The 20,987-nt window shown below is 42.7% G+C and overlaps 1 protein-coding gene across 3 annotated transcripts in view; it reads right to left on the bottom strand.

Annotated features, from left to right (window-relative positions):
* FLNB (filamin B) overlaps window positions 1-20,987 on the bottom strand; it is an 83,322-nt gene that overhangs the window by 31,172 nt on the left and 31,163 nt on the right. For all 3 annotated transcript variants that reach the window (XM_081851043.1, XM_081851044.1, XM_081851045.1), the window contains exons 7-21: window positions 20,486-20,648; window positions 18,826-19,023; window positions 16,804-16,941; window positions 15,083-15,209; window positions 13,881-14,017; window positions 12,920-13,113; window positions 12,391-12,504; window positions 11,458-11,601; window positions 10,288-10,411; window positions 9,783-9,943; window positions 8,584-8,674; window positions 7,962-8,131; window positions 4,373-4,490; window positions 2,529-2,791; window positions 831-1,428 (exon numbers count right to left, since the gene is read on the bottom strand). In XM_081851043.1, coding sequence (XP_081707169.1) covers window positions 831-1,428; window positions 2,529-2,791; window positions 4,373-4,490; window positions 7,962-8,131; window positions 8,584-8,674; window positions 9,783-9,943; window positions 10,288-10,411; window positions 11,458-11,601; window positions 12,391-12,504; window positions 12,920-13,113; window positions 13,881-14,017; window positions 15,083-15,209; window positions 16,804-16,941; window positions 18,826-19,023; window positions 20,486-20,648 — 2,740 coding nt within the window. The remainder of the gene's footprint in view (window positions 1-830; window positions 1,429-2,528; window positions 2,792-4,372; window positions 4,491-7,961; window positions 8,132-8,583; window positions 8,675-9,782; window positions 9,944-10,287; window positions 10,412-11,457; window positions 11,602-12,390; window positions 12,505-12,919; window positions 13,114-13,880; window positions 14,018-15,082; window positions 15,210-16,803; window positions 16,942-18,825; window positions 19,024-20,485; window positions 20,649-20,987) is intronic.

Genomic DNA, 20,987 nt, shown 5'->3' with positions numbered 1-20,987 from the left:
CCTGAGGTACCACTTTAGCTAATGGGGACTCCTGCTGCCACCGTGCCGCCAGCACACGATTTCTGTTCTCATCCTGGGGCACAGTTCTTAACCCGAGGTACTACTTCCGGGTTAGCAGAGTCTGTAACCCGATGTGTTTATAACCTGAGGTACCGCTGTATAGTGTGTGCATGACCACAAAAGCTTATACCAAGAACAAAATTCGTTGGTCTCTAAGGTGCTACTGGACATTTTTTTTATATACAGATCACGGGAAGTAGTAGTACCACTCTAGTCTGCCTTAGACAGATCACACTTGGAATTTTGTGTGCAATTCTGGGCACCACAATTTAAGAAGGATGTTGACAAGCTGGAACGTGTGCAGAGGAGGGCAACCAAGATGATCAAGGGTATGGAAACTAAGACTTATGAGGAGCGCTTGAAGGAGCTAAGTATGTTTAGCCTGGAAAAGAGGAGACAGAGGAGATGTGATAGCCATCTTCAGATATCTTAAGGGCTGTCACATGGAGGAGGGAACATGCTTGTTTTCTCCTGCTCTGGAGGGTAGGACTCGAACCAATGGCTTCAAGTTGCAAGAAAGGAGATTCCGACTAAACATTCAGAAAAACTTTCTTACAGTAAGAGCTGTTTGGCAGTGGAACAGTCTCCCATGAGAGGTGGTGGACTCTCTTTCCTTAGAGGTTTTTAAACAGAGGTTGGATGGTCATCTGTCATGGATCCTCTAGCTGAGATTCCTGCACTGCAGGGGGTTGGACTAGATGACTCCTGGGTACCTTCCAACTAGATTCTACTAGTGCTACAAACCTAAAGAGAAACTAAGGGAGGCATACCTTTTCCTTCAATTCCTGGCCCAAACACTTTGACTTGACTTGTGTCCACAGCCGGATCAACTTTGACCCGTGCAGGGAAGTTTGGCACTGGTTCTCCGCCATATTTCATCTTGAGTGTGTACATCCCGGCAGAAAGGGGGACGTATGTAACTGCGTAGGTTCCATCCTTGTTATCCTGAACCTCGACATCTGCCTTGGAGCCAGAATCAGACACAGCTTCCATATCCAGAGTCCCAGGCCCAGCTTCTGAGCAGTCTACATGTAGCAAGCCTGCTTCCCCCACTTTGCCATGTTCAAGCCCAGGGCCTGTGGCGACTACTTTAGAAGCGTCAAACGGCATTTCAACGTCTGCTCTGAAAGGAGAGCCAGGAATATGGACGTCTTCAAAGAGGATGTTCACAAGGTATTCGCCAGGTTTCGTAGGCAGGTAGGAGACTGAGCAAGTGCCGTCCCCATTATCGGAACATTCTATCTTGGCTTCGCACGGGCCTTCGACTGTCAACCCCAGACCACCAGTTCCAGCTCCTTTGGTGTCTATTGTGAATTCAGCAGGCTTTGCAACAAGGCCTCCTTGAAGACCTGGACCATAGGCTCTCACCTGGGAAGGACAGGAAAGTGCTGAATTAAGTATTTAACCAGGAAGGGATCTGAGCCAGTTCTAGAGTTCTCTTATGTTAGTGGTCTGCAGTCACTAAATAGATGTATAAGAACCAAACAGTATTTCTATTGTTCAAAGGCACTGTTATCATCACTATCACAAGTTATCGTTATCACAAGTCAGCAAGATTTCAAGCTCAACATTTTTTTCTTCGATTTTGAAAATGTAGCGACATTGCACAACAGTTGGCCTAATTAGCATATTGCCGCCAACTTGATTCTCATTAATCTAATCTGTTTTGAAAGCAAGAGAGCTGACCCAATCAGCACAAAGGAAAACAAGAGCTAAAACGGTCCCATGTGATTTATCATTAACTTCTTCAGAAATTGCCAACATTTCTTCAACAGGAACTACGAAAGAAATAGGCCTTTTAATCCTGCCAGCTATTACAAGGCTCAACATGCATTAAAATAACGTAGAAGCTTAGATCGTTACCAAAATGCCAGACATTAATGCGTAATCACAGATGATCCAAAATAATTCTGAGTAAATTGTAATGTCTTATATCAACTCATTGCACAATCTAACAAATTTACCAATTTGTAATATATGAGAACGCCAAGAAAGAAAACAATTAAGATCCATGGCTATTACTGTACCTCTTCTGGAACATTTCTGAGTCCATAATGAATTTGAGGGAAATTGAATGGTGGGGGATAAATATCAATAGGCTATTTGAAGGGGTAATGAATGGGGATAGCATAAGGGCAATTTGATTTGAAGGAGGCTCTGCTAGGAAACTGGGTCAAATTAACTGAAAAGGAAGTGCTCTGGGGTGATCTGAGAGGGTGCAAATTAAATAATTTGGGTGGTTAATAAGCTTAAGTTTCTGTGAAATTTGAATTCAAACTCATGTAAGATTAGCAAATGCACATCTATGTCTGTGGGCCCATGCCCCAATTTTGCGTCTAAGGGCTTCTGCTAAAAGATAACATTTGTCACACTTTTCAAAGGTGTAATGCACATACATCACAACTTGCCAAGCAATGGAAGCATCCAAATCTCACCCACCCATGTAGCGAGGGTTAGCAACAGCTTACCTTGGAAGGATCTGGTGGCAGAGTGGCTTCTACAGCGTAAGGGCTTCCTGGGACTGGATTCCCATCATAATTGACATCAACTAGATAAAGGCCCTCCTCCCGTGGGATATACTTTGCAGTGCTACACTCTTTGCCTACTACAGGCTCCACAAGACATGGCACAGCTTGCTTGCTGGGGCTGAAGATGTTCACATCGAGTTTGCCCTGTCCACCAGCGCCTTTCGAATCAATTAGAAATTCTTGATCCTTCCCTACTTCGACTCCTTCAGAAAGGAAAGGAGACTCAGTTATGGCATGTTCTCTTTCTCTACACTGACCATAGGCCATATTCAGAACAAAATTCATACCAGCTATCAATACAACGACATAGGGAGACTGTACATTCCAAAATATGTACAGTTACTATTTCATTTTGCAAGCCAACCCCAGAGTTAACTCAGTAGAACGGAGACTTGCCCCTGTAGCTCACTGGGACACACTCATTTTGAAACATTCAGGATTTTGCTCTGTGCCAATATTGCCATGAAAGGTGTGGTTGGGGGGGGGGGGGAATCGACAGAGAGCAATTGGTGTTTAAAACAGTCACATGACAACATACAGGGTAAGAACTTTTTTTAAAGGTACTCTTTTTTTATATAGGCCATTTTCACATCGCCTCACTATAATATTATTGTGCTATGTGAAGTCTAGAATGGAGAAGGTAGTTTAACGTTTGGTTAACCTAAGGTCCAGTGCTCACTGATGCAAAACTCTTTATTGTAGCTCAATGTATTTCATAGTAGAACACTCCCTTCAGGAGCCTGAAGGTCTTTCAAGTTCTTAAAATTCAAACGCACCTTCTTTAAAAGTCAATCAACTCAAGGAATGGCTTAGAAAAGTGGTAGAGCAGGCATAGGCAAACTCGGCCCTCCAGATGTTTTAGGACTACAACTCCCATCATCCCTAGCTAACAGGACCAGTGGTCAGGGATGATGGGAGTGGTAGACCCAAAACATCTGGAGGGCTGAGTTTGCCTATGCCTGTAGCAGAGCAAAACGTATCATCTCCACATCTATGTTCCAGGAAGTCATCAAATGGGATCTGGAATGCTACATGATCACCAACCTAAAATTCTGCATAACCCTCAGTGTACCCATTTTAAAAAATAAAGCATGCTTTGGATCCAACCCATGAGCAGCCCTCTGTTCATGGAATGCTGTTTCCTGTTGTCCTGCCTCTCCACTTTACTCCTGGAACCCCAATTCCAAGGAAATACTGCAGGATGTAGCATAGGGGACTGCAGATGGGAAGTAGATGATAACGGGAACTACCTTCCAAACTATTATCTCAGTGTATCCAACCAACATTTTAGCAAGAGCAAACATCATACAGGAAGGTTTGGTGAAGGGTTTAGAACCAGAAGGATTCCTGCTTCCCCATGGTTAATGGGCGGAACTCAGGAAATCTTCAACGCCTTACTTTTTTTTCCTTACCCCACATTTTGAGTATTGAACGGGACGTATCCAAGGAAAGTCCTAGGTCAATGCTGACCTTTAAGCTCGCAACTTCTTTTATTGCCAATACAGGCAGAACTCTCGCTTCAAGTACTTGCCTTAAATGGCCTGCTCTTTCCAAAGCAGAGAACGGCCAATTTCAATTTAACAGCGAGAACGTATACATACACCCTTCTCCACCCAAAATTCTCAGGTTTGAACAAACTCAGAAGTTCTACACAACACACAAAACAGTGATATCTGTCAATTCAGGTGTCTACTGGCATCTTGACCTCCATTCCAGGTAAGTTTATTCTGTACACAAGTTTTTTTAAAAAAAGAAGAAAAGCTCACATTACTTAAGTTACTTACTGTTTTCCAGGCCATTAACTTTAATTTTGCTTAGGTCAAGTGGAGCAGCAACACCTACAGTGAAAGGACTCCTGGGGATGGGATCACCACCATAGCTCACTTGAACATTCATGCTACCCTAGAAAGATTGGACAGATTGGAAAACGTTGTTTCTTATTTCGATATTTGCTACAAGCCAGAAACTACAGCAGCAGAGTCTGACATACAACTGCCCCCTAATACTGAATCATGCATATCTTCAGACACCAGGAAGCAAAAGCTTATCCCAAACCTCCAGAGTTCTACTTAAAATTGTTCAGCAGTATATACAAGCAAAGTTGTAGAGGCAAGTAAATAACTGGTAGGAGAAATCCCAATTGGCAGGTTTTGTGCAGATGCAGCCTTGGCATGAAGCTTTGCATTTAAAGGCTAAAATACTAGTATGTTTTTACTAGGATAACAAGATGCTCTGCCCTGTTATTGATGAAATTGTGCCCAGTCATGCCCTATAAGGACCCGTATTTTGCTAGCTTCACTCTTAAGCCTACTGTGTTTCAAACTAATCTATTGTCTACAAATTTCAGCAAAATACAAGTTTTTGAACCAAGGATACTGTAAATCAGTTAACTACAGTTAATCTGCAAGGGCTTAATACTAGGCAAAACATCAGAAATAACACGACGACTACTCTGCAGGTTAAGGTTTGCTGTTTTACCCTTCTTATAGATGTGTAAAAATACTGTTGGGGTCCTCTACAGTTTTATTTTATTTCTATCCCGCCCTATAAGGACACAGCTGGCGCTGTGGTCTAAACCACTGAGCCTAGGGCTTGCCAATCGGAAGATCGGCGGTTTAAATCCCCACAACGGGTGAGCTGCCATTGTTCGGTCCCTGCTCCTGCCAACCTAGCAGTTCAAAAGCACGTCAAAGTGCAAGTAGATAAATAGGTACCGCTCCGGCGGGTAGGTAAACGGCATTTCCGTGCGCTGCTCTGGTTTCGCCAGAAGTGGCTTTGTCATGCTGGCCACATGACCTGGAAAACTGTCTGCAGACAAACGTCGGCTCCCTCGGGCAGTAAAGCGAAATGAGTACCGCAACCCCAGAGTCGTTTGTGACTGGACTTAACTGTCAGGGGTCCTTTGCCTTTTTATACTGCCCTATACCTGAAGGTCTCGGGGCGGTTCACATTAAAAATCACTTACATAAAATCAAAACAAAAACCAGACCCACCCCCGAAAAGAGCCAGCATTTTAAAAAAGGGTATAGGATGTCAGGTCAGGCAAAGGCCTGGTTGAAGAGGAATGTTTTTGTCTGGTGCCTAAAGATGTATAGTGAAGGTGCCTGACGAACTTCCCTGGGGAGAGCATTCCACAGACAGGAAGCTACTGCAGAGAAGGCCCATTCTTGTGTTGCCACCCTCCTGACCTCTACATGGATGTCTACACTGTGTATGTATACTCCCAAGTCCGTAACTATCAAATTTATAATCTACAAATAAGAGATACAGGAAGGGCAAAAAAAAAAACAACACTAATGGAAATGTAAGAAATCTTCAGTTGATAAAACCTTTGTGTATGGCAAAGGGTGTTTTATATATCAACTCCATTAGTTTAAACCTAACAGACCCATTCAAAATCCAACATTCTGTATCTAAGGTATTTCCAACAACATCAAAACAGGCCACTCATACGCTGCAGCCTGCTTTCCCAGTTTCCCATTCATCTGTTACAGTCTGAGCTGCACCTATTAACACCACAAGACAGTCAACTTCACTTTTGATTCTGTAAAACAGCTAAATTAGGTGCCAAGAAACGAAGCATTTGCTGCCTAGAAACTGCCATGCATTCGTCTGCAATGTTCCCATATGGGCACAAGATTAATGCATCCAGAATCTTCAGCCTCGCTTTGTTCATTTGCTGTAGAACACTAATAAATTTGAAGGAACAGAGGCAGGCTATAGAGAAGAGACTTTGAAATTCAGATTTTTCAGTTAAGCTAGTTGGGCATGGGCCAGCAAAGCATAGCATGTTAACTCCCTGTGACTAAGGTGCATATAATGCGGCAGTTCTGGAAATTAATCCCTTGGATAAGGCATTTGGGAATGGAAGTTACATTTTCACAGGGCCTGGAGCAGTTTAATGTTTGATAAGTAGTATTTGTCACTGCTATGTTTACAGACTGACAGAGCAAAAGAGCAGACTGCAATGTTTGCTTACTCCACCCCTTATTCACTTTAACCAGCTCGCTCTCCCCTTCCCCCTCCAGAACCTCTATCAACGTTTGCTTCAAAAATGCAATGTACATATGGTGCAGTGTTCAAATATGGCAGTATTTCTCAACAGTGCCACCACCTACTATAATTTTCAACCCCTGACAGAATGCTGGCAGAATGCCAGCGTTCAGTTTTCTGAGTTTATCTCCGCTTCCTTTATCTAAGCTGGGAGCCCATGGGCCAAATATTCTACACTGTACCCAGAAAGCAGAAGAGGTTCCCTGCACAAAATAATTCAGCATCACCTGTTGAGTTAAGGTCCAGTGTAGTCTTCTCCTAAATGTGCTAGTTTATGACACAACAACATGGATAACTTTAAAGGGCGATGAGGCTATTCTCGGCCGCTAGCCACAATGGCTAGGTACTGCCTACACTGTCAAAGCCATCATGCTTCTGAATACCAGTTGCTAGAAATCTGAATTGTGGAAAGTGCTGTTGTACTCAAGTCCCATTTGCAGCCACTGTGAGAACAGGATGTTGGACGAAACGGGCCTTTGGCCTGAACCAGCAGGGATGTTCTTGGGACATGTGGTGAACTTTTTATGCGAGGAAGCATTTACAAGCAAGGCTCTATGCAAATGGGTAGAAACCACAATTCTACAATTCTGTAAGGAATCAAGCGTAAAATGGCTTAGCTGTCATCCGTGTGTATCTTGGATTTGGTAAGCATAGGAAAAAATTAGTACTTTCTGAGGTGTAAGCAAGCCAGGAACAGTTAACTGGCCTCCAAAGAACACATTCAACAAGCGTCAGCCATATTTTGAAGACAGTCCCTCAAATGCACCCCACCACTTGCAAGCTTGCTGCAAGTTGCTGGAGGATAGTACACAGCACCACTGTTTTCCGAAGTCATAAACTCCAGTTCTATTTACACCAGCCAGTGTCACGAGCGGCATGCCAAAGAGAAAGCTGGCATTGAAGTTTCTGCCACCGAGATCCAACTAAAACAAAAGCCTATAGAACCCAGCTACTCCAAATTATGGACACCTAAAAGTTGCACAAAATACCCAAAGGATCATCTTGGTATAAAAATGAACATGGCTTAGATAAAGACCACCTGTATCAATGGACCAATACAGATGCCCGGCAGTGCAGAAACCAGGAAGGGATCACAAGAAGAGCAGGATTACACAGCAGTCACTATACTTAAACTACTAGGGGCAAAAATGAAAGTTGCAGCTCGTAACATCATTTTGAACATAAAGTGATAGTTCAACCAAACCATCCCTGGGAGAGGAGATCACGGTCTCCTCCTCTGGTCCTGCTGCTATCATGCTGCCTGGGGCTAAGCCATGAGACAGAAGAGATCACATTAATACCTCTTATAGTAAATCCTACCTGCTGTACTGGAGTGTATCTTACGGTGTGTGAATAATCATAGTTATCAATTATGTCCAAATCTTTGACAGCATCTCCTGCCATCGGTCCACTGAACTGAACATCCAGAGGGGCTTTTCCAGCACCTTTTGTGAACACGGTGAAATGTGTTGGCTTCCCATTTTCCACACCTAAGTAGGAGAAAAAGTAGAACATCATCACCCCTTAAGGCATATTCAGAAAGAAGGTGTGCCATGCTTTCTTTTTCTTTTAACAGAATGAAGACATCAGGCTAATACCAAACTGAACTCTTTGTGATTAAGTTTTTTTGTATCAATGGACTGATCTCTCCTAAATACAGAATTGTATAGGTGAGATCCAACAGTGTCCTAGTGGATTTCCCCTTCCTTCTCCTTCCCACTGCAGTCCCCTAAGGCTAAAGAACACATTTTGGATTTGGACACATGCAAGGAGCTGCGAGGGAAGAGAGGAAAAGGAAGTCCCTTCTGCTTAAGTGGGAGTCCATTGCACAAGGAGTATGCGCAAACTGGGTATTGCTCTGTTTTAATACGAAGACAAAAGAAACAAGCAAACAGCTATCATGACAAACTTCCACACTCACCAAGTTAAGATGAACTCTCACCTGTTTTACTTAGTCCAGGCCCTTCAGCCTTCACCTTGCTTGCATCATGTGATGGTTCCACTTTCACTCTGAAAGGGCTTGTAGGGATTTCCTTCAAGACAAAAAAAATTGCTTTGTTTCAATGTAAGTTTTCTTTTCAAGTAAGAAAATACAAAAGAACTAGCTCATGATACACCCGGGGCATCTTTCCAAAATATATATATTCAAACATACACCAGACTATGAAGTTATTGACTTCCTTCTATTTACAAAGAATACCAAAATAAAATCAACTTTTTGGGCAGAGACCACCTTAAGTACATACGCTTCAGGTTACAGACTCCGCTAACCCAGAAATAGTACCTCAGGTTAAGAACTTTGCTTCAGGATGAGAAGAGAAATCGTGCTCCGGCAGCAGGAGGCCCCATTAGCTAAAGTGGTGCTTCAGGCTAAGGACAGTTTCAAGTTAAGTATGGACCTCCGGAACCATACAGAGGTACCACTGTAATCAACTCTTTGTGTGTACTCAGAAACCCCAATATTAATCTAATCTTCTGCTCCAGAAGATCAAAAGGCAAATGCTGATCCTGCTTAGACCACCCTTGGCCTAAATGCACATATCATGGAACATTTCAAGTGGTCATTCAAGCAAATGCCACAGTGCCATACACAGCAGAAATGATGCTTTGCATGGTACCTTTTCTGCCATCTGTTTAACAAGCATTCCTATTTCTTGGTGTGTGTCTTATAGAAGTGCCCTAAATTTTTATTTAACTGATGCTAAATCAGTTCCGACTACAATCAGTCCTTGGCCACAGAGCAAGAGAACATCAAATTTATTATCCGTTTTTGTATTATCTGTGCATTAAACAAGTTTCATTTCTAAAGAGCAAGCACTGAATTTCATTTTGCTCTTCAAATATTAGTGACAACTGCAAGGGAGTCAGAAACAACTGCAGAACATGAAATCAAGAGCCCATTAAGTGGTTTTTTTATCTGCTACAACCATCTCTATATATTATCAGATACGTTTTTATAATTGCTGTTCTTCGTCATAAACCACCCTGAGGACCTTCAGGTGTGAACCCTTGTGAGATGTGAAACAGAGCTTAAAAATAAATCAGTCATACAATAATGTCATACATACAGAAGCTTCAGCTAACCTGAGAGCAATATAAAATGGCATCTCAACTCCCCCCTCCACCATCATAACTACATACCTCTCCAGCAAACAGCACTTTGACAGTGTAACGCCCAGCTGCAGGGGGTGTGTATTTAACTGTGAATGTATCATTAGCATTATGTATGATGCCAAAGTCTATGTCCTGCTCTTCTTCACTCAATACGTGAGCATCACATTTAATGCCCACACTGACATCACCTAGGAAGAAAACAAAAGTATCAATTTGTTAGTAAAATGACTTCACAATTGCTCCCTCGTATCAGTAGTTGTGGCTTGACCCCTAGTATGGAGAACCCTACGCCCTCCAGATGTTGTTGAACTACCAACTACCCCTGGCCATTGGTCATGTTTGCTAAAGCTGATAGGAGTTGCATTTTAGCAACATCTTGAGAGCCCAAGGCTCTCTACTCCTGCTTAACACATTTACACAGACTTAACAGCCTTGTCACCCACTTCCATTAGCACATTTCTTTCTAGAACAATTCCACTGGAACAGCAGCAAATAGAGCTTAGGTTAACGGTGTTAGTGATTCTGGTTTTACCTTCTCCTGCCTCTGTGCAGTCTACTGTGAAGTGAGTAGGTTCATTGGCTTTCAGACCAGTTCTCTCCACCCCGGGTCCAATAACTTTCACCTTCTGGGGATGACTGCCTTGCCCAATCTGGACCTAGGGGGCGGGAACATTTCATCCAATTAAAGGAGGAGCCACTTTGATTACACAAGCCCTGTATTTATTACAACATTTGTATGCCACTCCATAAAAGGGAAGGCTTACAGTAAGTATTCGACAATGCAGAGACAAAATAAAATCATGAACAGGAACCTAAATATAAGATAACAAAACCTGAGGCAACCCCAAAGTTAAAAATGGATTTAAGAACTGAGAGGACCAGAAAACATGAGTATTTCTGAATCTGCTTTATTTTATGGTCATAACTTTTCCTAATCTCATTTACATCTTTAATGGTGCATTATTAATTATTATTTCAATTTATATACCACCTTTATCAAAAGATCCTAGGATGGTGCACAACATTAAGAACACATTTTACAGAGCATAATTATAAAAACTTAATAAAAAGAATAATGGCAAACAGCATAATAATAAAATAATCATAACAGTTTTCCCCACCCAAGCTTTAACAGGCCATAGATTGTTTAATGGCCAAAGGCCTCGGTAAAGAGGAATATTTTTGCCTGGCACATAAAGATGTGCAACAATGGCACAAAGCGACTGAACTTTTGGTTACAGCAGTGGTGGAGAACATCCAAATCAGACCCACCAGGCTTCTCCATTTGGCCTACAAGGCCATTTTGGCCTAAACCACACAGACCTGCCCTACAGCCTCGTATGATGTCAAGAGTGCTTGGGGAATAGGGCTGAAAGAGAATTTTCAGGCACTGCTCAGCAGCAGCAGCAAAACTCTGTTGGGTCTTCCAAGCACGTTTTTCTTTTAAAGAAACTGGTCACCTGGTATCAGGTGACTGACGGGCAGGTGGCACCACCCACTTGTCAAACTTGGCCTGCAAGCAGGTGAGGGAGATAAAGATCCAGCCTGCCAGATGGATCCAGTTTTCCACCTCTGGGCTTAGCGTAATACTACCAACTAAATGCCAGTTAACATAAGCAAGGGTTTGCGCATAAGACACAGTAAGACATGCTACAACTGGAGGATAAAGAGCTGCAGCTATTTAGCTGCTTTTAAAACTTACCCTGTAAGGACTATTGGGCACATTAGCTCCTCCCCAAGTAAGAGCAAGTGTGTGCTTGATTGGTTTTGTTGGATTGTAAGAGCAGGCATAGATACCATCTGGCTTGCTTTTCATTTGGATGTCAATAGGATTCCCTTCTGCATCCTGTTAAAAAAAAAAAGGAAGAATGTAGATCCTCTTAAGAGGGGTGACATACAGACCGACATGGTTTTGGAATCCTATCACTGCTGGTTTTACCACAAATGATGGCGAGTCAAGAGTCTTTAGTGCAAGCTTACTGGTCAGCATTTAAGACTTCCATGCAGAACATCTTCCAATACCTTGTGGCACCGTATGTTCTAACGGTACATAGAATGTATAAACCTTTTGTAGGCAAGAACACAACACAGGTATAGAGGACAAAGAAGTGTTTTGTTTACCTTCTCATCTACAGTACTGGTAAGTGATGGAAGCCCTTCCTGCTTTCTCTTCTCTGCCACCATGTAAAGAGCCATAAAACTTGCTCCACTTTAATCCTACAGGCTATAGCTAGATTTCACAGAGCAGGCAATATCAGCCACTCCCACTTAGGACCAAATTCACACAAACAAGTGTTGCTAGAACCACATACCAGCAACCACCTGGATAACATGGACAAGACCAATAGTGCAATTCTTTCCTATCAAGGAATAAATCTGACCCTGTATCTTATAAGGACTTGGGCTCAGGGCATACTCACACTTGCCAATATGGCAAGTGCCAGGACTAGGCTAATGGCCCATCAAGTCCAGCATCCTGTGATGCCTGTCTGTGGCCATATGGCATCTTAAGTATTTCTGCCAGTCAGACTAATACCCTTAAGAAGAAAACTCCCAACTTCTGAACACAATTCCAAGGCTACAGTTCCAGATGACTTAGTGAGAAGCAAATGCAACCTGGAACTCTGGACCTTACCTGTGCATAGATCCTCAGAGGGGCACTCCCAGCTTCCTTTGTGTCAACTGTAAACTCTGCAGGGTTGTTCACAATGCAGCCAGTCCGCTCCAGCCCCGGACCGTAAGCTTTTACCTAAGAAAGATCAGCAGAAACATAAGAGAATATGTCAACATACCTTTACAGGTTGTTAATAGCTCAGACTACAATGCCCAAAGTTTGTTCGAGTGAGATACCTGGATACACCTTGCATGTCACTGCTAAAATAAGTCGTTTTCCACTTGATGTTCTTGGGAACATCTCACAATGCAAAGCATACATGCACTAGTGCCTAAATCTGCAACGGTCCTCAATGGAAGGAGTTTCTCCTGTAATGAACTTCTAACCTGGGACAGACTCATATCTGGTGTTGCCATGTCACTGGACAAGGCAGCAACTTTTCCAACATACCGTGAGTTTCCTTTAAATTGGGGCTAAATCCTGACCCTGAATACCATCTAGCACAGTTTATACAGAAGCCTGACAGATTAACAGCTCCTCAGATACTTGCCTTGTCAGAATTGAAGCCTGGAGAAGCAGGCTGGATGAACGCCATGTAGGGGCTGTCTTTGATATCTTCGTCATCGCACATGATGTGAACGGCATATTCGCCAGGCTCTTTGGGCCAGTATTTTACATCGCACGAGCCATCGTTCTGATCATCACATTCAATTTTGGCTTGAGATGGGCCTTCAATAGCAAAACCTAAAAGAAGCAAACATGTTAGCAGTGCTGTTAAGAGGTGCCATGCTTTAGCTAGTAGGACTCAAAGACCTTGGGTTGTCTGTTCAAAACCATTTTTTAAATCCACAGCATTAAAGCCTGTTAAGCAGGTTTTGTTTGAGGTAACCCTTATGTGAACTGAAACCATCTATTGCAAAGCAAACCAGAAAACTCACTGCAGTTACTGTGCTTCAGGGGCCGTGTGCTAAATTTCTCATCACTTCTGTCAGAAGCCAGTTTAGTTTTGCGGTTAGAGTGCTGGACTGGGTGGCCTTGGGGCTAGTCACAGTCTCTCAGCCTCACAGGGTTGTTGTGAAGTTAGAGTGGGGCGAAAGCAGGACAAAGAAGAATAACGTGCGCCAACTTGAGCTTCTAGGAGGAAAGAATGGCTTATAAATGTACTAATTAATTTTTAAAGTCCTTCCCCTTGGTTTTATAGCAATGGGGCCTGCTGAAAGGCAGGGTCAATAATGAAGTTACCAGAGACATCGTAACCATCACAAAATCATGAGAATCAAAGGCATCAGCCAACATTTACTGCCTGTCATGCTAAAACTGGGTGGAGGACAGTGTCATCATTGTTCTTGTCAGAAGTGCTATACAAACCAATTTCTTTTAAATCCAATTGGATGTGGTTCCACGCCCACTGCAATGTGATGTTGAGAGACTTTCTCCATGTGAAGTTAGCTAGGCATCACATAAATGCAATAACCATTTAGCAAAGCAGGGCAAGCCAGGCAAGTTCTTACCTAAGGATCCAACTTCTGGGCCAATGGATTCTACCACAAAGTCGGCAGATTTACCAACAACGCCTTCATGAAGGCCGGGCCCCCAGGCTCTTACTTTCTGAGGACCAGGTTCAGGGCCTACTTGAACTTCAAATGGGCTATGACAGAAACACCAGAAAGCAGGATTAGGAGCAATTAATATCAGATACTAAAGATGGGCTCAAGTAGAGCCACAGAGATGTAGCTAACTAGAAACATTGTCCTCATGCATTTTTGTAAGCGCCTCCTGGGTTGGATCCAGATGTCAAAAAACCTCTTCCTTTCTTTTCCATTTCTGCCACTGGAATCAGATCAGGTAGATTGGGTAGGGAGAGGAAGGATATGATGCACCTGGGACTCTAGGAAAAGCTTGGGACTGAAAGCAACAATGGTCACCACTACCCTTCCCTACACTGTCAATGATTCCAGTTACAGCCTGAATCCAGAACAAGGCAGAGCTTACTGTGCAATCACCTCTGTCCAGCTAAAAGACCAGGAGCTACAGATAGATGAAGTGGGAGCCTAACCTCTATGTGGTGCATCACTTGGAAAACAGACAGGGACCAATGAAAGCTACAATATGGCAGATATTCCAAAGGTTGCCTACAATAAATTCCACTCTTTAAATAAAATCTGAATAATCTTGGTGCTACCAAATAGTAATCTGATACCTAGAAATACAGATGAATGCTTGTGCCACAATAGTTTGTTGGCCTTTAAGGTGCCACAGGATTTGATTTCTTTTTAATGCAGCTGACATAAGTCTCCCTCTTCAGAAATTGAAATATACAATTTGTCCAAACAGGGTAGTACCCTTGTACTAGACACTAAAAGGTAAAGGTACCCCTGACCATTAAGTCCAGTCGTGGATGACTCTGGGGCTGCACGCTCACCTCACTCTATAGGCGATGGGAGCCGGCGTTTGTCCACAGACAGCTTCTGGGTCATGCGGCCAGCAAGACTAAGCTATTTCTGGTGAACCAGAAGTGGTACCTATTTATCTACTTGCACTTGACATGCTTTTGAACTGCTAGGTGGGCAGGAGCTGGGACCGAACAACAGTACTACCATCCGTTAATTTGCTCTGGGCAGATGTGGAAACTTAAGCAGTTCCAACGTGTTTGGTAGGGAATACACATCCATTGCTAAAAACAAACAAACCTGAAATGGATGTTCTAACTCACCTTTTAGGGATGTTGTGGCCTCCCCATGAGATTGTCACAATGTATTTTCCTGGGGTTACTGGATAGTATTCGAAAGCATACACGCCATCCACATACTCCTTTTGTTTCACAAGTTCCTCCAGACCTTCTGCAGAAATATCATCAATCTAGCATTAGCCTTCCATAGTTACAGCCTCAATCCTCTGGTTACAGGCAATTTTGCCCCTTTCCAGTATTCTAAGAAAAATTGCTAAGAATGAAGTCATTCCCCCCCCCAACCAGAAATAGTTTGCAAGGAGGAGAAATGGCCTCCAAGTTGTCATGCAAGAAAGATGGCATAAATATTTCCAGAAGAGATCGATGAGTGAAAGTGTTACGTTACCTCGCTTAACTCATTCCCTTATGTTATTCCTTAGTCTAAAGAATTATGCGTGTCATGTTAAAACAAGGGAAGCTTAAGCTTCATCAGACCTCATGACCACAAGTATTTGGGGAATGCTTACTTGATTTAATTTTCCTGCAACAGTCTAAATATGCCTAAGTTTGTTGATACAAGACTATTGTCTTTAACAGTGCACAGTTGGCAACCCTGCCCTAGCCAACGCTTTAAGCACATTACAGCTCGCAAGAGGCCCACCAGAATCCCCACCAATTTGTACAAGGCTGAAAAGGATTGCCATTCATTTTGATCTGGGGCCAGAAGGTAACAAAGCCCTGCATCTATTTCAAGGCGTACTGTGATCCAAGAGTAGAAAAAGGTGTCTGCCGTACGATCAGCAAGCCAGCGGGGGACTTTCTGTCCATTATGACTCCTGAATGGAGCATTAACTTGCTAAAGCGAAGCAGAGGGAAAATGATCCTGGGGTTCAGTTTTGAGTACCCATCTTTAAGGTCAGAACTCCCCAAAATGTGTAAAATGTAGTATCCTGAAATGCTAAGTTTCACTTATTTTTTTACCAAGTCTGAGACAAGGAAAAGAATGACGGTCTGAAATCCTGAAACAGTCAAGTTAAGTTGCATAAAAATTGACAAATCATGTCCAAGTTACCTCAAGCAGCTGAGGAGTATTTCAAACAATTAATACAAGTTCCATTAGTTTCCAGTATTTACACTTCCCCAGGTAAACCACTTCTGAAACAGAGGGGAACTCCTCAGCCACACATCTCATTTGGTTATCAGTTTGACACACAGCCTCTTATTTATATTCCATTCAGGCAGATAAGCAAAGAAATGCAGGCACCTGATATCATCCTGTCTAGTTTGGCCTAACCTTTCTTCCCCTTTTGCATGATTGCTTCACATTTCTTGAGCAATGTTGTCATGAAACATTATTACTGAATGTTTTTTGCTACACACACACACACACACACACACACACACACCCTTTTGTCCAAGAGCTTTGCACCATAGATAGTGAAGTAGAAGTTCAAGCCTTTCCAAACCCACTAAAGCAGTTGCACAGCTCAGATTACTTCTGTATAAACAGGTAAACAAGGCGGTTATCACACCCAAAGAACCAGTCATTTCAAATTTCCAGCCATGTTTACCTAGTCTCCTCTTGTGCAATTAGATATGAGAGAGAGAAAAGAGCGGCTCCATTTCACTTCTGGAGTTTCCCCAGGGGATAAAGTCAACATACAGATACCAGAATCACAAGGCGATGGATTACACTTTTAAGCCCTTTGCAAACTTCCCTGGCCCCACCCCAAAGCCCCAGCAATGCTAAGAAGCCGAGCACTTACTTGGTCCTTTTATTGCCACATGGATATCTCCACTCCCTGCAGCTTTAGTATCAACCTTGAAGTCTGCGGTTTCTCTGATCCGAACTCCTTTAGGTTGGAGGCCTCTACCACTGGCACGGCAGGCATTTGGATTGCACGCTGCAAGCGAATTGCAGACAGACATCAATACAGCCTTTGATTCCTAGAGATATTTAACTTAGCCAAGCTAGTCTGGAACGGTTTCTCTCAGCTTGCTTTAAGATGGATGAGATTTTAAGTTTATGAAATGTAAAACCTGAACACCATTTTGCAGTCTTAAGGAGGCAAGACTGAGGCTGTCAATGCACATTATATTAACATAAAACTCGGGGTTGCAGTTTTTTTGCTTCACGTGCTTCACTATGTACAAACCCAAGTCTCATTTAAATGAACTAAACTCCTAACAAATTTACAACAGCATGAGAGATGCTGTTGATGAAGTGCTTCACACTTCATCTGAAGAAGTGTGCATGCACACGAAAGCTCATACCAAGAACTGACTTAGTTGGTCTTTAAGGTGCTACTGGAAGGAATTTGTTTTGCAGAAACTTGTTTTTTAAAAAAGAAAAGGCAAGTGTTTTTGGTCTTACAACAGTAAAAGGAGCAAAGTATCCTCATTTTCACAGTTTCAAACTTAGGAGGGCATATTGCCTTAGGGCATGCATGCAGATGAAACCTTCCAGTTTGAACCAGACTTTTTTTTTCCCCAGTGAAGTCTCAGGTTTCAAGGGGTGGGGGGTGAAGAAGAGGGCAAGAAGTGAAACATAGCATGAGACAGGGAGCATCTCATAGAGATGTTGCACCTTGCATTGTTGAGACAAGTGTTGCTATGCTGATCCTGCTATTGCCCCTAAATTAGCACATTTAATCCCCCAGAGGAAGCCCCATGCAGGTGTGCCTGAAATGAACAATACCATGGAGGTGGGGAAATATAATTCACACGCAAGAGTTTAAACATGCTTTCCTGAACACCGTCACCATTAGGGAAAGCAGGTCTGTATGCAGAAACCACTGGATACACAGTGTGAAAAAGACCACATACAGAATGATGATTTATGGGAGATAAGCAGGGTCACAGTTGTCAGTATTTGGCCTAGCCATGAAATTGGACTGTGAGGCATGCAGGCTTGGGCTCTCAACAGCTCAACTCCATGCATTTCCTTCTGGAGTTGGCAACCATTTCCTTGGAGGGAAAACCAATTCATCCCACGAAAAGCTGTCCTGCTGCAAGCATGCAGGGAATTCTCACCCCCCCAGCCAATCTGCATTGACTAGTTCTACATCCATCTGTAGATGCAGCAAACCAGGGATGTAGCAGCAAGCCGAAGTTCAGTTTCAAGCTCCTTGCAACAAAGTTTGGCAGTTTGTGGTTAAGCCGTTTGACTTCTTGCGAGACTGCCTGAAGCCTGACCTGCCGCTTGCAACATTTTCATACAACCCAGCCACTTCTGCTTAGGGCTGCAAACCTGCCTGCTGACTAGGTGTTCAGGAAAAAAACGCAGCAACACAAGTTCACCCTGCACACCCTCTTACCGACAGAGCTTGCCCAACTATGAAGCCAATAGCAGTGAAGTCCAACATCTCACAAATTGAAAGTAGCTCAGGAGAGGTGAGCAGAGGTCTGAAAGCACAGGAGCAGGCAAGGATGGAATAGAAAGCCAAGTGTCAGTTCAAGAAGGGAAGAGAGTTGTGATACAAAATAAAGTGAATATAGTTGGTTTTAAAGAGACACAGCAAGAAAGCTCAATTCTAAAAGTGTAAGAAGGAGCAATGCGGTCATTTAAGATGACAAGACTGATAAAACCCAGTTAGTTAAATGTGATAAGATACTAACACTTAAAAGTCCTTTTTTGGGGAAATGACTTACATGCAAGAATTGAACTGCTTTATCCAAGCCAAAAGACTAAATTCCCACGTTTAGAGAGTCTCATAGATACTGCACTTAATGTGCACATGTATCCAGTAATATGGTTAAATAGTTATACATCTGCCCTAAACACATACCTTCACCAACATGAATACCCCAAGGGCTTTTGGGAATTTGCTCTCCAGCAAACGCCACTTTAATGGTATGGGGACCAGCTTGAAGAGGTTTGTACACGCAACGATAGACTTGATTTCCTTTGTCTTCTATTGCAACTTCCACGGGGTTCTTCCCTTGAGGATCTTCAACTTCTACACCTATATCACCAACACCAGCCCCTACAAGATACAAAATAGGAGCTCAAAAATTATTTCCACAATTAGGGAAGTCTCCCAGTTTTTTATGTTGGCCAGTAGCCATCCCAGTGGAAAGAGGGCCAAGGAAATACACACTCTATATAGCCAAATTGGGGTGTTGGGAAATGGGACACGGAGACCATCTCCCCTCAAGAACACATTGTTTTGTCACGAATTTCCAGTTTAGCTTTTCCAAAAAGAACCCATAAGCTATTGAGTATGATAATGATCCATAACAAAAGGCAGGAGGATCTCAAGGTTTGCAGCCTGAGGAAATGAGTTGAGAAATGCCTGATAATACATCCTTGACATTTGCAGCCAGAATTCTCCTTATCTTTATACCAAGGTCCTGCCTGCTTGTTTTGCAGAAAACGCTGCTAGATTTATTTAGACTTATGTCTACCAGTTTTCCTATTTGGAAGGATTTAAAAGCAGCTTTAGTTTTGCAATATAGCCCAACAAGACTCGCACCCCCAGTTGGGAAAATCCTCATTATACTCAATTCGCAGTCACCTTTTTGTTTAAGTTACTACTGCAAAATTCAAGCGCTATAAACTCCTAAGTCTAGTACTCAGTAAGTTCATCTTAAGTGACTTCTGAAGAAACAATAGCGAAGCTACTATGCCACAGACATGCTATGCATTCCCAAGAACAATGAAGAATGCTTAGTTCAAATGCATGAACATCATGCACCTTGCACAAAAAGCTTATACTCTGCACTTCCTGAACGCAGACACATTGGCAACCTTTCTTGCCAAAGCAACCCAAGGCCGTTGCCATCCCTGATTGGTAAATCAGAAAAAATGATGTGAATTCATATCAATGCCTGCTAAAAAACAAAAACCTGTTGGAAGACTAGTAAGTGTTGGTACGAGGCAGGCTTCTGTACTGGACACCAAAGAGATGTAAAGCAGATATACACCCCTTCATGTCCAAACTAGGTGTTGTTAATTAAGTACTGTGGCCAAGAATTGCAAATTGAACCCTGAAGCTTCAAATGCATCTTCAGCATCCTTAACCCATTTATTTGCATTTATTCTATCTAGCAAGATTCATATACCACTTCATAAAAAAAATATGTCAGTGTTTATATAAAGTGGCATGGTATTAATTAAAAACAGAAATAAAGACAACCCTTTAAAAACACCACAAATAATACAATTTTAATAACAGTAAATGCCCAACCCATGGAGCACTGTGCATTCCCTTCCACCCTCACATATGCTCTGTGTCAGGGGAGGAGTCTCTGGCTATGAATCCAATTCCCATCACTCCTGACGTCTGGAAAGGTATGATTCAGTGCCCAAAACATCTGCAGAGCCCCAGGGTCCCTATCCTGTGTGGACACTATAGGGAGAAGTAACATCATGGCCCATACGAAGAGAAGGCAAGCCTGCTCACAGCTCCACGTCACAAAGGAAGGAATCTATTCAGCCCATCTTACCTGCTGTGTAAATTTCAAAGTAAGTAGGTTTATTGGCTATATTTCCTGTTACTTCCAAGCCTGGTCCTTTTGCGGTCACTTTGCTGGCATCTCCCTGGGCTTTATCAACATTTACTTCAAACGGGCTCTTTGCAATGTGCTGGCCAGCAAACAGAACTGTAACCTAGATGTGTAGTAACAGTATTCAAGTTAGGTATGCACCACTGCAAACAGGTAGCCAGTTTGCATTCACTCAATAGCAGATCCAGATTCACAAGCTGACATTTAAAAGCCAATTTTAAAAAAACAAAACTTCTGGAGAAGTGTCTGCAGGCCCAACATTGAATGTGGTATTGCCAGCTACCATATCCAGATGAATTATGCACATTTTTACAGGCAAAACATATTTTAATAGGGCACTGAACGTCAATCAACCATATAGTTCACTTTCTCAACAAAAGAGAAGGCAGGATAAAAAAGGCAGCTTAGCTACTCTAAAATAAAACCGACTACCAGTGTTGCC

The sequence above is a fragment of the Podarcis erhardii genome, assembly GCF_964252035.2.
Source record: "Podarcis erhardii genome assembly, chromosome: 2".
Taxonomy (NCBI): domain Eukaryota; kingdom Metazoa; phylum Chordata; class Lepidosauria; order Squamata; family Lacertidae; genus Podarcis; species Podarcis erhardii.
Note: the sequence above shows the minus strand (reverse complement) of the source record. Positions and strands in the feature narration are given on the sequence as shown.